The sequence below is a fragment of the Mastomys coucha genome, unplaced genomic scaffold, assembly GCF_008632895.1.
Source record: "Mastomys coucha isolate ucsf_1 unplaced genomic scaffold, UCSF_Mcou_1 pScaffold5, whole genome shotgun sequence".
NCBI lineage: Eukaryota > Metazoa > Chordata > Mammalia > Rodentia > Muridae > Mastomys > Mastomys coucha.
Genome location: NW_022196911.1, coordinates 94023786 through 94040943, shown reverse-complemented (window position 1 = coordinate 94040943; position 17158 = coordinate 94023786). Strand labels below are relative to the sequence as shown.

Below are 17158 nucleotides of genomic sequence, written 5' to 3'. Positions count from 1 at the left end.
TCTCCAGGCTACTCAGGAGGCTGGTGGGGGGCAGTGTAAATTCAAGCTCTGCTTGGGCTACATAGTGAGTCTACGGCAAGCCTCCATAACTTAACATGGCCCTATGATAAAATAACAACTGGGGCCAGTTAGAGGGCTCAGCAGGTAGAGGTGCTTGCTGCCAAGCCTGACAACTGAGTTCATTCTTCATCTCAGGTGAGAAGTAACTCCCACAGGTTTTCCTCTGACCTCCACACACAGGCCACGACCTGCACGGGCCCACGCAAATCACACACACACACACATATATGAGAGAGAGAGAGAGAGAGAGAGAGAGAGAGAGAGAGAGAGAGAGAGAGAGAAGAAGGAAGGGAGGGAGGAAGGAAGGAAGGAAAGATAGGGTGAGAGTTTGTATGTGTGTTTAGACTCAGGAGGTAAAGGCAGAAGTTTAAGGCTAGCCTCTGCTACATAGCAAGACCCGCTTCCAAAAATATGCCTGTGTGGGCTGGAGAGATGGCTCAATGGTTAAGAGCACTGACTGCTCTTTGAAGTTCATGAGTTCAAATCCCAGCAACCACATGGTAGCTCACAACCACCCATAATGAGACCTGACGCTCTCTTCGGGTGTGTCTGAAGACAGCTACAGTGTACTTAATTTATAATAATAAATAAATCTTTAGGGCAGTGGTGGCGCACGCCTTTAATCCCAGCGCTTGGGAGGCAGAGGCTGGCAGATTTCTGAGTTCGAGGCCAGCCTGGTCTACAGCCAGGGCTACACAGAGAAACCCTGTCTCAAAAAAAAAAAAAAATCTTTAAAAAAGCCATGTCTGTGTTTATGTATTTCTCTAGCTTTCATCCCGTAAGGGTCTTTCTCCATTGCTCAAGAGGCCCTTCAGAGTGCTTTTTAAACATTCTGTCTCATAGAGTAGATGTTTTATTCCTCTCCTTTCTCCAAAGATGGGGAAGCTGAGGCTGCAGAGAAGGGTAGTAGCCAGCTCAAGGTCACGTGGTTAGGAGGAACCGGGTTTTGAGTTACAGTGCCTGCTCCTAGTCCCTTCCCTGTGCCCATCTCTGCCAGACAATTACAAGTGGGGTTGAAGCCAGTCCCAGGCACTGTGCCAACCTGGAGAGTCAGAGAGTGAGGAAGTGTTTCTCATGCACTCACAGGCTCACTCACACTTATCCATTCCCTCCCTCCTTCCCCAACTCTCACATTCATTCCCTTGGTCACTCATTCATTCAAAAATCCAGAAAGAACCTTAAGACTCAGTGCAGGCAGCCCCTGGGGAACCCGCCAAGTATCAGCCTGTCTAGCTGCAAAATGGGGATAAAATATTTGTGTTTTGCTCCTGGACTGTGAGCCCTGGTGGTGAGTAATACAGGGATGATGTGGGAAGCCACATTTGCATAGTTTTCTAGTTCCCTGGGTTGAAGCTACTTTGCTTGGAATTCCCTCCCTTCCTCGGGACTAGGACTGGCGATGGGTGTCCTGGATAGTACCTGGGAAGGGGAGGCATTGCAGGAGGCAAGGGGAGCCAGGAGCCCTGAAAGTGCCAGCTTATATCTTCTTAGGAGAAGCCCAGACCCAGTGTATATTTTCAGCCTATCAGTGAGGTAGGACAGTCAAGGAAACATATTCATCTTGTCCAAGGTCATAGGCTAACGACCACAAGAGACTGCCCACAGAGGAATCTCTGGAGAGAACCCACCATGGCTTCCAGTCACTCAGTACTATTCTTTCCTTATTTATTTGCGTGTGTGTGTGTGTGTGTGTGTGTGTGTGTGTGTGGTGTGGTGTGTATATTTGTTTGTTTATTTATTTATTTATTTATTTATTTATTTATTTATTGGGTTTTTTTCGAGACTGGGTTTCTCTGTATAGCCTTGGCTGCCCTGGAACTCACTCTGTAGACCAGGCTGGCCTTGAACTCAGAAATCTGCCTGCCTCTGCCTCCCAAGTGCTGGGATCATAGGCGTGCGCCACCACTGCCCGGTGTGTGTGTGTATTTTTAATGGGTGTTTCACTGCATAGCCCTGGCTGATCTGGAACTCTCTATGTAGACTAGACTGCCTCCAATCCCTGGAGCACCACCTGCCTCTGCTTCCTCTGTGCCATCACGCCAGGCAGCTGACTGGCTTTTAGGTAGTTCATGACCATGGTCACCCAGCAGTTTCAACACCATTTTTACTGCTGTGGAAACTGCTGGGGACCACAGTCCCCGCTGAGCCATCAGCAGCACACACATGAGTAGTAGTGAAAAACCAATATTTTGGGCTGGGCATGGTAGCAGGAGATAGAATCTCACTGTGTAGCCCTGGCTGCCCTAGAACTTGCTCTGTAGAACTACCCTTTTGTTTTTATTTTGTCTGCCCACACACACATCCTGACAGTTTCTCTGTGGAGCTCTGGCTGTCCTGGAACTCACTCTGTAGACCAGGCTGACCTCAAACTCAGAAGCCATTTTTTTTTTTTTTTTAAGATGGAAAACCAGCAGGGATATCATTGGCTCAGGAGGATTGCTTTGAGCTTGAGGCCAGCCTGAACTGCATGAGACCCCACTGAGAGCTGGAAGGGCAGGGAAGAAGTCCTCCCATCGGGGGAAGAAGTCCTCCCATTGGAGGAAGAAGTCCTCCCATGGGAAAGACAGCTTCCTGGATAGTAGTCAGGGCTCTTGCCCCTCTCTCGGCCTTGCAGTCTCCCTTCTTTACTAGCTTCTTCCTCAAGCAGCCTGTCCCGTTTCATACCTTGAGCCTTTGTCTAGGATGTTCCCTATATCTAGAATATTCTGGTCTCATCTGCCTTACAATCCCCTAATGGCCTCTCTCAGCCTGGCTCTGTGTGCCTCAGGGTGGCCCAAAGAGGCCTCTAGTATGATGTGTTTTTGGCTCAGGGTCTACAGGAGAGCCTTGATACAGGCACCAGCCAGCCCACTACTGTTGCCTCTCCATTTGGTAGCTAGGACCTCCTAGCTTGACCATCCAGCACTACTTGGGTGTGGCATGAGCCCCAAGCCTCCAGCACTGGGATGCTGCAGCCATGTCTAGAACCCTTCCCACAGAGGCAGCCTAGGGAGGAGTTGAAGGCAGGCCACATCTCTGTCCCAACATCTCTGTATCATGATGCTCACACTTCTCCCCCACAGTTGGCTGGAGGCACCCTCACCTCTAACACAACAGCCTGTTTGCACCCACACATCTTCCTCCTTTCTCTTGGTCCACTCAGAGGGAGGGCCTCAGCCCAGCCTGTGCCAACACCCCCTCTTCAGCACAAGATCATGCTCCCAGTGCTTGTCACCCCCAAATTCTAGCCCCTAACACCCCCCTCTTGTACAGGACTCCTCTCCCTCACTGCCCCCAAACTGATGACACTGCTGTTACCTTGGTAACGGATGCTTTGTGGGTGGGCAGGAGAAATGGAGAAAGAGGGCTGTGCTTCAAGACACTCTCAGAAGCCTAGGGAAGCAGAGTGCCATCTTATCGCAGAGCCAGGGGAAGGCTGCTAGGACAATGACCCCACACCGCTGCAGCTGCCGCAGCCTGTATCCCTAACCTCAGGAGAAAGGAAGCAGCAGGTGACATCTTTAGGAGAGAGGGGTTGCTTCATAGAGAAGGACACTTCCCCACCTCCATGTCCCTTCACACAGAACATGTCTCCTGGGGTTATGGCGAGTGTGGGGGCAGTGGGGAGGAGGATGGGAGGGACTGCACACTAGAGCTCATGTTGTTCCCTTCAGAATGCCTGGGGCGCATGGGGCCCAGAGACAGCTCCCTCACGCTGGGTTAGGAACAGTGCCACAGGCAGTAGGAAGGCAGTTCTGAGCCAGTGTCCCGAGTGCCAGAGGCTGGTGGCAGCAGGGGCTGGCAGGGGCCCTCCTCCAGCCCCTGGGGACCTGGCTGTCCCAGATGCCACAGCCGGGAAGTGTGTCAGGTGCTTGCGTAAGAGCCTTCTGTGTTTCCATAAAATCATAATTACCGCTGCCTGCCATGGGCCTTAATCATGACAGTGGTATCTGCCCCTGAGGTCCCAAGCCAGCTGGTGGGGAAGGTAGAGGAGATTGGGGTGAGGCTGAGGGACACTTCCCTCCACCCCTGGCTGGGAGGTGCGAGCTTAGACTCTACTCCCAGCTTTGAAACCCCATCCAAAAGCTGGAGAGAAAGCCCAGAGGATCCTGTTGTCACCTGAGCTGTTCTTGGCCACAAGGTTTAGAGGCCCCTGGGAAGGGGGCTGAGTTCGAGCCATTTCTGAGGAAAAATATGTCAGTCCTTAGGGAAGAAGGGATTCTTCATATCAAGGAGTCTCAAACACTGAAAATGGAGACAAGACAGCTATCAGGCGTTTTCTTCCCAGTGTTCCTTTTTTTTTTTTTTTTTTTTTTTTTTTTTTTTTTCTGAGACAGGGTCTCTCTGTGTAGCCCTGGCTGTCCTGGAGCTCACTCTGTAGACCAGGCTGGCCTTGAACTCAGAAATCCACCTGCCTCTGCCTCCCAAGTGCTGGGATTAAAGGAGTGCGCCACCACTGCCCGGCCCCCAGTATTCCTTAATTAATTAGTTTGCTTGCTTATTGGTTTTATGTTTGGTGGTTTTTTATTGTTTGTTTGTGTTGTTGTTGATGGTGGTGATGGTTATTCAAGACTGGGTTTCTCTGTGTAGCCCTGGCTGCCCTGGAACTTAAACACTGTAGACCAGGCTGGCCTCTGACTCACAGAGATCTGCCTGCCACTGCCTCCCAAGTGCTGGGATTAAACCATGCTCCACCACATCTGGTTGTTGTCCAGTACGTCTTAGTCTTGTAAGAATCTGGGATTGTCTGAGGAACACTGGGAGCCCCAGTGACAAGTAGACCGACTCTGTCCATTTTGTGTTCTTCTTTCCAGACAATGTTTACAAGCTTCATCTTACCCAGCTTCAAGGGGTTCGCAGACACTCTTATGCTCAACCACAAGTCCAGGACTGAGGCTTCCCAAGAACAATAATGATAGTCACTGGTCATGTTCCTCCTCTCGACAGCTTTTTCCTCATTTCCTTCTTGAGACGGTGTGAGGAGGGGCAGGCAACTCAGCCAATAAAGGCCACCATTCTTTTGTCAAACCCGAAGAGTCAAGTTCAATCTCTAGGTTCTACTGAGATATGAGAAAATAAACTTCCAAACACAAATTGTCTTCTAGTCTCCAACATACTTGTCCTGGCACGGGAGCACTTGCCTATGTACCTGTGTGGCTGCCAGCCATGCTGGTACGAATCTATAATCTCAAGATCAGAGCAGATAAGACAGGAGAATCATCATGAGTTAGAGGCCTGACTGGGCTATCTTGTCAATCTGCACTATCCCAGGCTATAATATGAAACCTGCCTCAAAACAATAACAAAATTTCTCTTTTTTTTTTTTTTTGGTTTTTCCAGACAGGGTTTCTCTCCGGGTAGCCCTGGCTGTCCTGGAACTCATTCTGTAGACCAGGCTGGCCTCGAACTCAGAAATCCTCTGCCTCCCAAGTGACAAAATTTCTTAAAAGAAGCCAGGTGGTGGTGTCGCAATCCTTTAATCCCAGCACTTGGGAGGCAGAGGCAGGTGGATTTCTGAGTTTGAGGCCAGACTGGTCTACAGTGTGAGTTCCAGGACAGCCAGGGCTATACAGAGAAACCCTGTCTCGAAAAACCAAAAAAAAAAAAAAAAAAAAAAAAATCTTAAAAGAAGCTAGGTGGTGATGGTGCATGCATTCCGGAGGCAGAGACAGGTAAATTTCTGTGAGTTTGAGCCTAGCCTGGTTTACAAAGCAAGTCCCAGGACAGCCAGAGCAGATAGAGAAATCTGTCTTGAAAGAAATTTTTTTAAAAAGAATGCCAAACTATACATTATTATCACCCACTATTTTATCTGTGAGGGGTAAGGTTGAGACAAGGTCTCACTCCGTAGTCTGGGCTGTCTTGGAACTCACTCTAGAACCATTTTGGTTTGCTTTCTGTTGCTATGTTAAACACCATGGCCGAAAACAACTTGGAGAGGAAAGGATTCCATTCACCTTACACTTTACAGTCCACGGAGAAACATCACGGGTTTGCTCCCTGCTTCTGCATAGCTGGCTTCCTTATATAACCCTGGACCATGTGCTCAGGGGTAGCACCTGCCTACGGAGTGCTAGGTCCTGCTCCACCATACAGCAATCAAGAAAATACAAGACAGAGAAGTGCACAGGCCAATCTGATGGCGGCGGTTCCTCCACTGAGGTTCCCTCTGGCCAGGCGTGTCAAGCTGGCAACTGAGATTAGTCATCAGAATAACCTAGGCTCGACTCAGACTCACAGGAGTCCTCCGGCCTTTGCTTCTCCTCCTCGGTTCTGGGATTTGCAAGCGTGGACCACCACTCTTACTGTAATCCAACCTAGTCAATTCCTCTTCAGCCATTCTAAAAAAGAAAAACAAATTAAGGCTCTATCTGGTCACAAAAGGGGAACAAAGGTCATTTGGGAATAAGAATGGATCTCGATGTGACGGACATGATTGCATCCTTACATGGCTCTGATCTGGTCCACCCCCACTGCTCCTGCCTCAAGTGTTTCTGCCACTCACAAAGTTCTACTCTCCTATTCAGAAGCAGCCAGCAATCTCGTGCCCCTCCTAAGGAGGCATCCCAGTCCCTACAACCGTCCTTAGGAGGGCCCTTCCAGGCACCTGGCTCTGGCTCCGCCCACCCCAAGTCGGAGCAGAGACAGTGACCCTCCTCCCGAGGGAAAGCAGACGTGGCTGCTTCAGCCCTGTCCCTGAGCTACTGCAGTGGGAGTAGTCAGCCCTGAAAGCAATGACTCACACTTAGTTCATGAAAGACTGCTCTGAAATACAAAAGCTGCAGCCAGGAAGGACATCCAGAGGTCATGGGATCCAGCCCCCTGCCTCCTCCACTGTGGCCCCACAAATGCCTAGACCAGAAATGCTCTGGAGGTGGGGGGGAGGAGCGGGGAATCCACTGACTTCCTGACTCCCTGAGTTTTCACCGTGAGTGCTACTTCTGGCTCCCCTGGGAATTCTCCCCTGCGATTCCTCAGCGTCTCCCTGCCTATGGATAATCACGTCTTGGTCACTTTCTACCAGGCTTCAAATGGCCAAGGAAAGAGAGCCAAGGAGACTGCGTTCTTCCTGTTCCCTTGGGGAAAGAACTAGAAAAGCACAAATCTCCCAGAAGAAAGGAGAGGAAGGGGAAAGTGAACCCTTTTCACTGGATTTGCCTACTCTGAGTGGAATCCTGGTCATTCTTATATACTCCACCAGAGAGGGGAGCATGGTGGACTGTGGCACAGTTGCCGTCATCCATCCTTATATATGTTTGTTTGTTCATTTGGGTGTGGCACACACACACACACACACTGGCATGTATGTGGAGGTCAGAGGGTCAGAGATCAATTTTCTTTTTTCTCTTTTCTTTTTTGGGAGCCAGGAGTGGGTTTGAGACAGGATTTCTCTGTATAGCCCTGGCTGTCCTGGAACTCACTCTGTAGACCAGGCTGGCCTTGAATTCCTACCTGCCTCTGCCTCCCAAGTGCTGGGATTAAAGGTGTGGGCCACCACTACCTGGCAAAAAAAAAAAAAAAAGTTAAAGGATTAGAGAGCTGGAGAGATGGCTCAGTGGTTAAGTGCATTGACTGCTCTTCCAGAGGTCCTGAGTTCAATTCCCAGCAACCACATGGTGGCTCACAACCATCTGTAATGAGATCTGACATTCTTTTCTGGTGTGTCTGAAGACACCTACAACGTACTTACATACAACAATAAATAAATCTTTGGGCTGGAGCGATCAGAGGTCCTGAGGAGTGGCTATCCTGAGGACCTCTGATTCATCACAACCATCTGTACAGCTACAGTGTACTCATATACATAAAATAAATAAATATTAAAAAAAAAAGGACTAGAGAGATGTCTCAGTGGTTAAAAGACCTGGCTGTTCTTGCCGAGCTCCGGGGGTTCAATTCCCAGCACCCAGGTGGCAGCTTATGGTTCATGACCATCTGTACCTCCAGCCGTATCCTACACTCTCTTCTGGCTTCTACATGCACCAGGCATGCAATGGCATGTATCATACATGCAGGCAAAACACTCAAACACATAAAGTAGAAATAAAATAATTAAAAGCAGGGTTGGTGGCATGAACTTTTAATTCCAGAACTCAGGAGGCTCTGAGGCAGGCAGAGGTTTGTTTTTGTTTTTCACAAAAACTCCAAACTCCAGCTCTTACAAAGAAACAGGGATACCTTACCCTAGTAGAGACCTCTGTTTATACTAAAACAGGAAACATTTTATGGTGCTGGGGAATGGATTCTGAACTTTATGTATCCTAGGCAAATGGCAAGTAGTCTAGTGCCAGACCACAGCCCATTGCGAATTGTCAGTTCTCATTGAGTATCTTAATAAATGGCAGAGGTGGGAGCTGGTGAGAGGGCTCAGTGGTTAAGAGCACTGACTGCTCTTACAGGGGTCCTGAGTTCAATTCCCAGCAACCACATGGTGGCTCACAACCATCTGTAATGGGATCTGATGCCCTCTTCTGGTGTGTCTGAGACAGCTACAATGTACTCACATACATAAAATACAGTGGTGGCGCACGCCTTTAATCCCAGCACTTGGGAGGCAGAGGCAGGCAGATTTCTGAGTTCAAGGCCAGCCTGGTCTACAGAGTGAGTTCCAGGACAGCCAAGGCTAAACAGAGAAACCCTGTCTCGAAAAAACAAAAAATAAATAAATCTTTAAAAATAAAAATTAATAAATGGCAGAGGTGGGCCTTAAGGTCGTTCTTTAATTCGGATGGGCCTTCTTCCCCAGCATCCTGAATAGTTGGGATTACAGCTATGCACTGCTATGCTTACTCCAGCCCTGGGCTAGTAGCGAGCCTGATGACTCTCGGTGTCCTGAGCTGCCCAGTGAGGGGAAAATAATGGGCTCTGGGGGTACAATCCTCGGAAAGGCGGGGAGTCTTCAAAGTCTAATAGTGAGGGTTCCTTTGGGGAGACAGTTTAGAGAGCAGTATCCACCTTGGTTCCTTTCAGTAGAGTCAGGAGCCAGAGGAATTCTACAGCTGCCATAGAGCTGGAGAGGGAGGGGACTAAGCCCCCACAGCAGTAACCTGCACACCTGCCCTTGTGCTATTTCTACCACTGGCAAATGAGTCTCTCTATTCCTGGACACAGTAGCCTGAGCAATGCTCCAAGGGTGATCTCATCCTTAAGAGGATAGCCACTCTGTCCTTCAGACCTCACATGGAGTTGGATGTTTCCATCACCTGGACCCTTGAGTGCCACCACCGACAGCAGAGGAAGCAGCATTTGTGAGCCCAGAAGTGTCTCCATCCATACATAGTGTCTCCTTTTCCTTGATCAGGCCAAGAGATGAAATTGACTCAGGGCCAGAAGGGTGCTGGGAAACAGGAAGCCTGGGGAAATAGGTACCAGTTTACAGCCATGCATTAGAAGATGCACCTTCAGGGGATGGAAAGATGGCTCAGTGGTTAAGAACACTGGCTGCTGTTCCAGAGGATCTGGGTTCAATTCCCAGCACCCACATGGCAGCTCACAACTGTCTGTAACTCCAATTCCAGGGAATCTGACACCCTCACACATACACATGTAGGCAAAACACTAATGTGCATAAAATAAGAATAAATAATATTTTAGAAGAAGAAGAGGAGGAAGAGGAAGAAGAACCTTCAGACTGAGTGAGGAGAGAACACCAGGCCCTCTACGTGACCAAATTTCAGGTGTTGCAGGATTTTAGAAGAGCCCATCTTACAGAGGTTTGGGGGCTTCCTAGATGAGAATAGAAGTCCATTTCTGCTCAAGTCCTGACAGAAAAACTAAGGCTCATGGCTGCCTGATTTCCACCCAAGAAGAAAAACTGTCTGCCCTGTTTTTTTTATTTGGTTTGAGTTTTGTTTTATTTTTACTTTATTTTTGAGATAGGACCTCACTATTTATAACCTTCACTGGTCTGAACTTACTATGTAGATGAGACTGGCCTTGAATTTACAGAGATATATGGCTTCCTTTGGCTCTCAGTTGCTGGTATTGCAGGCATGCACCGCCTGGTTTGGCTTCACTTTTGACCCCTTAAGGTGTCTCCCGTCTGTAGCCTTAACATTAGGCAGGGTGAAGCAAGATGATGATGAATTTGAGGCCAGCCTGAGCTACATAGAAAGACCCTGTCTCAAAACAAACAAACAAACAAACAAACAAAAAACTGGGACTGCTGAGATAGTTCAAAGGGCAAAGTACCTATCACTCAAGTATAAGGGCCTGACTTTAATCTCCAGAATCTTTTTTTTTTTTTTTTTGGTTTTTCGAGACAGGGTTTCTCTGTGTAACCCTGGCTGTCCCACTACTCACTCTGTAGACCAGGCTGGCCTCGAACTCAGAAATCCGCCTGCCTCTGCCTCCCAAGCGCTGGGATTAAAGGCGTGGCCCTTTTAAATAGATTGTGACTGGGCAATGGTGGCGCTTGCCTTTAATCCCAGCACACTTGGGAGGCAGAGGCAGGCGGATTTCTGAATTAGAGGCCAGCCTGGTCTACGGAGTTAGTTCCGGGACAGGCAGGGCTCTACAGGGAAACCCTGTCTCAAAAAAAAAAAACAAAAAATAAAAGATAAATTAAATAAAAAATGAAAGGGCCAAATCCACAGCACTGGGAAGGTAGAGAGAAGAGGCTTTCTGGGGCTCCACAGCCAGCCACTCTAGCCAAACTGGCTTACAATGAGAGACTCAGACTCAAATTTCTTGTTGGATGGCTCCTGACCTCTGCCAACCAAATTCACACGTGCGACACTCATGGAATACGCATACAGTCAGACTTACGGGCACGCGGATCATAAACACACACACAAAAAGCCTGTTCTCTGCTTTAGGGAACGTCTGTAAGTCTAGTAGTGGTATGTAGAATTTGGTGAGATCCTAGAAAGGCATCAAGTTAATGGGGCGAACGGGTCTTTTCCTCCGCCTAGGTGCGGCATCTTTCAATGTGCACTATCAGAACGCTGTAACTTTGATTTTCCTCTCGGCTATTCTGCGGCAGCCTCGAATTATTTGCATTTCCAGACGCTACCATCATCATTCCAGCCCTCCTTCAATTTTGCCCCCCCCCCACACCCTCATTTCGGGTTTTTCAGCGTAAAACTACCCCCCTCCACTTCTTTACCCTCCAAACCCCTCCCCATCTTGCCGAGCCCCCCAAGACTCCACCCAGCTGGCCCTCCTAGCCACCACCGCAGCCAATAGCTGAGAACCTTGATTTGCATAGCTGCGCGGGGGCGCGGCGGAGGGAAGGGGGAGGGACCAGGCGACCTCCTAAATCAAAGTTGGGAGGCTAGGACTGGGCGGAGGGGCCGCCGGGTGCAGGGCTGGGGCCGGCGCGGGGAGGGGGAGGGAGATGGGGGGCGGGCGCAGAGGACGGCGGAGCCGGCCGGACTCGGACAGCTCCGTCGCTCCCTGGCTCTGCATATCCGTGCATCCCTACTTCCCTCCTCCTCCCGCGGAGCGCAGCATCCTCTGCAGACCCTTGGTCCTCACACCCCGGGTCGTCCCGCTCCCGTGGCTCGGGGTGATTGCCTCTCTTTCCTCTGCCACACGGACAACTTTCTCCCCTGGTGCCTGGGGTTAGGGGTGCTGCTTTGCCTGGGAGGGTTTCTCCTGGGGTCACTAGAGAGCAGTCCCTGGAGAAAGGCTTGAGAGTCCCAAAGAGACGCCTGCCACGCACAGGCTGCCCCCGGCTGGGCTGCCGTCGGGTCTCCGCATCCTCTTTTCCTTTTTACCCCAACCATGACCGAAATGAGCGAGAAGGAGAATGAGCCGGATGACGCGGCCACCCATACCCCGCCAGGGACCGTCTCCACCCTCCAAGAAACCAAGGTAAGTCGTGGGGCGCGAGGCCTGGCCCCGCCCGGGCATCTCTGACTTGGAGCGCTGATCACAGTGGCTGGGTCCCTTTGGGGTCACGGAAGCTAAACGGGGCCCGCGTGATTCCTAAGGCTGCGCGCCGTGCTGGGGAGGGAGGAGAGGGTTCGAGACGAGAGGACCCAAGGAGCCGATCACACGAGCACGACCCGCCAGAACGCGCGAGGCGCCGACGCGCTCCGGCTCCCTCCTGGGCGGTTGTAACTCGGCTTTGTTGGAGGGAATCGGCGCAGCGGAGGCGCAGGGCGTGTGTGGCCGTGTGTAGCGGGTGTGGGCCGGTGTACGCGCGCGTGTGTGCGTGCGGGGCGCACCCCTCCCGGGGCCTCCAGATCGCTGTCTGCGGCTCCCCGGGCCCCCTCTCTCCTGCCGCTCTGGATTGCTAGCCACAACCGTCTCCTCTCGGCGCGTGCAGACTCTCCGCTTCTCTTTGCCTCCCTACGTGCTCCTCCGTGTGTCTGTCTCCGGCGTCCCTCTCTGACCCACAGCAGCCTGGCGCGCACCTCGCGGACCGGTTAGGCTGGGGGCCCGAAAGGCCGCGGCCCCGGGTGCGCAGCTTTCAAGCCGGCGCTGGGGGCTGCGGCAGCGCGGGCCGTCGGTGGCGGGCGGGGACCCGGAGTGTTGCGGCTCCAGAGCCAGAGGCGGCCCCACCCCCCTGCTAGGAGAACCGGGAGAGGGGAGGAGAGAGGGCAGAATCAAAAGAAGAAGTCATCGTAATTAATGAATGTCATAATTAACCCTAATTATGTATGATTGTTACTCTTGCGGGAGTCACAATGAATAAATTATTCTCCTATGAAGGCAGGCGGAGCCCAGACTGCAGGCACTGAAAGGGGTGGGGGAGGCCCTGTCGCTCACATTCCACCTCCCACTCGTAATGAGTCTGCCCCCTCCTCAACTTCTAGGTGCTCATGAAGTTCTGTAAGAAGCTACCTGTGCGCCTGGAAATGGGAAGGGAGGACACTGTGGGAGGGAAGCCCTCTCCCTTCCCTAGACTTCAGGCCAAGACTTCCTCCTTTCTCCCTTCCACCCTGATGTTTGTTCCCATCCTGGTCCTGTGACCAGGAAAGAGGTGGTGAGAACCAAAAATGGGCGGTGTCTTGTGGCTCTCTGGGGTCACAAGCTCCTACACGGCACTTCCCACGGACCATCTTCCTTCTCTGTCCATCTAGACGACCCCTAAGAATATGAGGTTAATTCAAGGTCAAGCTCCTCACCGCATTGAGCGCGGGGAGTTGAGCAGGGTTAGCACCGAGTCTTACTGACTGATACTATCCAGGGAGCTACCCTGTGCCTGCACTTGGGGACCCTGCTACTCTCCAGGTCCAAGGCTCTTGGATTTTTGAGACCAGCGGTCTTGCTAAGTATCCTTAGCTGAGCTAGAACTCACTGTGTACTAGAGGCTGGCCTCAAACTTTTGGCCATTTTCCTCTACCCCTCAGGGCTAAAAATCACAGCTGTGAGCCACCCTACCTGGGTCCCTCCCATCCAAGGCTTCAGTACACACTTGGCCTTCTGCTCCCTTCTAAAAATTAGACTTTGGCTCCTGGTCCACATTTTAGACCTCACATGGTGCCACATCTCTCCTGGAAAGGAATGAACAGGGAGGAGAGGATAGTACTTGGGTTGTCTACCACATACAAGGGGGGATCCTGGGAGCTGGGCCTCACACTGAGCTCTGTCTCACCGGCCCTGTTGTCACTCTGGGTGTGTAGTTAGACAGCCCCCTTGCTATCTCTCCAGAGTCTGGAGGGGCTGCCAGTGCCTGTCATATGAGAATCTGTCAGCTCCCGCTCCTCAGGGGGGTCCCCATGGCAGGCAAGAGCCTGGAATGGTGCTGCCTCAGCAAACTCACAGGCTGCAAGCTCAGCTGTGTGGGGAGTGGGGGTCAGACCCTGGCAGAGCTGGATCTCCGTCCTCCAGCACAAGGACCCTGCAATGTCATCTGCTCTGGATCTGGAGGAGATGGACTGCACAGCAGACCCCCCCCCATGCCAAGCCAAGCCATTTTTGGGTCCCTGGCCTTGGCCCCTTTTGTCCTCATGTAGCTCTCTGAAATGACCTCACAGGCAGCCCTGGGGGTGTGTCAAGGGGCTGCTCTGTAGGGCAGATGTGGGCAGGGAACAAACTCAGGGCTTTTAGTCAGCCTCCTTCAGCCTCTCACGAAAGAAGCTTGTGCCTCTAGACTCCATGGACAGAGAGGCAGAAAAGGGAAGAGGGTGCTGCCCACCTAACTCTATGTGAGGTAGATTCGACACTGGGCCAGGTGCCCGGGACTCATCAGCTTGGTGCTCCCGGCATTTCTTGCCAGCCTGAACCAGCCTCCTGTTTAATCTATGGCAGGGTCTCAGCCCTGTACCCAGCCTGCTCAGCCATCCCCTAGGTAGGACCACTCTCTCCTAGGATTTCCATTCAGCCAACAGTATCCTTATCACCTCCTTTGGTGTCATCCAGGAAGACCCCACCATGCCTGTTTTGCCATCTGAGTCATTTCTTGCCACATCCGACACCACCCACTGCCAGCTGCCTAGTACTGTTTCAGGAGATGGCTTGGGGAACTGAGGGGGGAAGAAGCCTCCAGGGAACTTCAAAGGAGAGGATAGTGGTGGCTTGGGCTCCTGTCTAGAAAGGGGTTAAGAACAGACCTGGTGACCTGGGCCACATACCAGTCTGTCTGCAGGTGCACCTGGAGGGAACCTGACCCGAGTGAAACAGCTTGCTGAAGTGTTTCGGAAACCGGGCCCATGGCAGTGGACACACCAAGATAGCTGGCGGGGTTTGGTGAGATCCATATCAGTGTCTTAGTTACTGTTCTATGGCTATGAAGAACACCACGACTGCAGCAAGTCTTATAGGGAAAAACATTTAGTTGGGACTGGATTACAGGTTCGGAAGTTTACTCCATTATCGTCATGGGGAGAAACATGCCTGCCTGTAGGTAGACATGGCCCTAGAGAAGCAGCTGAGAGTTCTACATCTGGATCGGCAGGCAGCAGGAAGAGAGACACTGGGCCTGGTTTGAGCTACCAAAACCTCAAAACCCAAGCCAGATACACACACACACACACACACACACACACACACACACACTTCAACAAGGTCGCACCCGCTCCAACGAGGCCACACCTCCAGTGGTGCCACTCCATACGAGTCTATGGGGGTCATTTTTATTTAAGCCACATCAGGTAAGCGTCTTTACCATCAATTCTTTTTTTTTTTTTTCCAAGGCAGGGTTTCTCTGTATAGCCCTGACTGTCCTGGAATTCACTCTGTAGACCAGGCTGGCCTCAAACTCAGAAATCCTCCTGCCTCTGCCTCCCAAGTGCTGGGATTAAAGGCTTGCGCCACCACTGCCCAACCATCAATTCTGATGGCTTGAGTTCAATGTCCAGAATCCACCAACATGGTGGAAAGAGAGAACCAACTCCCACAAGTTGTCTTCTGACCTCCACACATGTGTCATGAAATGCTCATGATCATACACACACACACAAATAAGTAAATAAATGTAAAATGGAGGGACGGCTACAGAGACCAGGAATCTAAGAAGCTAGAATGCCTGACCTCGAAGAGTCAGCTATTTCATAGCTCTGTCCCATCCTGCCCTCTGGCCAAAGCCCTTGACATCTGCCAGCCAACCCAGGTGGCAATCCTTTCCCTCTTCTTTGCCTGCCTGGGATCTGGAGCCCACAGCTGAGTTAGAAAATCAGCAGGCAGAGTGGAGGCTGCCCTGGTGCAGGAGAACACTGTGTTCCAGACGCCTCTGGTACCCATGCAGGGGTGGCTGCTGGCACTGAATCCCGGGGAGGGGGTATACCAATAAAGGGCACAGGCTGGGGGAAGGGACTCAGATTTACAGGAATCACTCTGGGAGAAACAGCCTCGGGAGGGGAACACTGAGGTCTTCACGTATTGGAATGTCCCCTGTGGCTAGGAGGTAATAGCGCAGCCAGAACCAAGAGAGGAATGGGGGTAATAGGCAAGAGTCACAGGAGGCAGGTTTCACCACTATATAGGGAAGTGCTTCCTAGCAACTGCCACTGTCCAAAGATGGAATGACTATCCACGAGGGGGTGTGCTTCCCATCACAAGAGGTGACCAAGAGCCACTCATTCAGAGACAATGTGGCCAGAGCAATGGGGTGGGGTGGGAATTGGTCTAGGTATCCAGTCTTTCTGGTCTCTTCTAACTCTGAATTCCGTGATGGACTCAATAGACAAATCCATGGAACATCGAAAGAAAGGAAGGCAGAAGATCCAGGCAGGGCTCGAGGCAGCAGTATACTCCTGGTTATTTGATCTGAGCAGCCTGAGCCACCATCCAGTTCCTGACTCTGCTGTTTGCCAGCTGAGGACTCAGAGCAGGAGGGATTTAAGTCCTTTAAGCTCCACCCCTCATCTGAACCATGGGTCATTGATGGTCTCCCCCAGTGGGCAGCACTGCGTTCAGTGTGAGACTTGTGTGTCAGGTGCTAGCCCAAATCCAGCCTTCTAATGCTGGGGACCCTTTCTGGGGCCAAATTCCTGCTTGGCTGACCTGTTTGGACCCAGAGCTTTGCATTGGGTACTAAGGAGTACCCAATGTTGCCTCCTCCTCCTGGGATGTGAGGAGATTGAGATTCAGAACGAGGAAGTAAAGTGATTTACACCCAGATAACAGGTTGGTTTTTCCCTATCCCCAGCACAACTCTCTAATTTCGCCTCCTGTGTGCTCTGAGCCTGAGCAGAACATTGGTGGCAGGAAAGGTAGCAATGGCACTCATTTTCCTCTTGGACCCCATCAGAGCCGGACAGCCCTGTTTGGTACTGGCAGCCACAGCCTGACCTAGCCAGGTATGTGTAGGCTAGTTAGCTTTTCATTGCCTTTCTGGCTCGCCACCTCTGCTCCTGCGCACAGGCATCTTGGGGCCTCAGGCCTCGCTTCCCATAGAAGCACAAAGAAGCCCACAGCGCTGTCCAGGAAGCTGAGCTTCTAAGCAAATGAATAACTCAGTGTGCCAGACAACCCAGGGCTCTGGCCTCCCAGCTGGCTTACTAGAGCCTGTCTTGTGCCCAAACATCCCCTCTGCTTCTTCCTCCATTTTGCTGCCTGCTGGCCTCTGGGAAGCTGGAGGGGCCACTACTATCCATCGCTTTGGCATACACAGGTGCTAGGCAGTCAGCCACAGCACACAGGCTGCCTGGCATGCTAGCTGGGAGCCCCAGCCAAGGCTCTCTGCCTGGAGCCAGGCCTTGGCACGCCCCCACCCCCACCCCACCTC

At 51.6% G+C, this 17158-nt stretch overlaps 1 protein-coding gene across 4 annotated transcripts in view; it reads left to right on the top strand.

Annotated features, from left to right (window-relative positions):
* The first annotated feature begins 11285 nt into the window (after window positions 1–11285).
* The window catches only part of Stac2 (SH3 and cysteine rich domain 2), a 17513-nt gene continuing 11640 nt past the window's right edge, over window positions 11286–17158 (top strand). For 3 of the 4 annotated variants that reach the window (XM_031353789.1, XM_031353788.1, XM_031353787.1), the window contains exon 1: window positions 11319–11856. In XM_031353789.1, the coding sequence (XP_031209649.1) occupies window positions 11767–11856 (90 nt within the window). In that variant the 5' untranslated portion in view covers window positions 11319–11766. Of the gene's footprint in view, window positions 11857–17158 lie in introns of all 4 variants that reach the window. The other variant, XM_031353790.1, reaches the window with a different exon arrangement.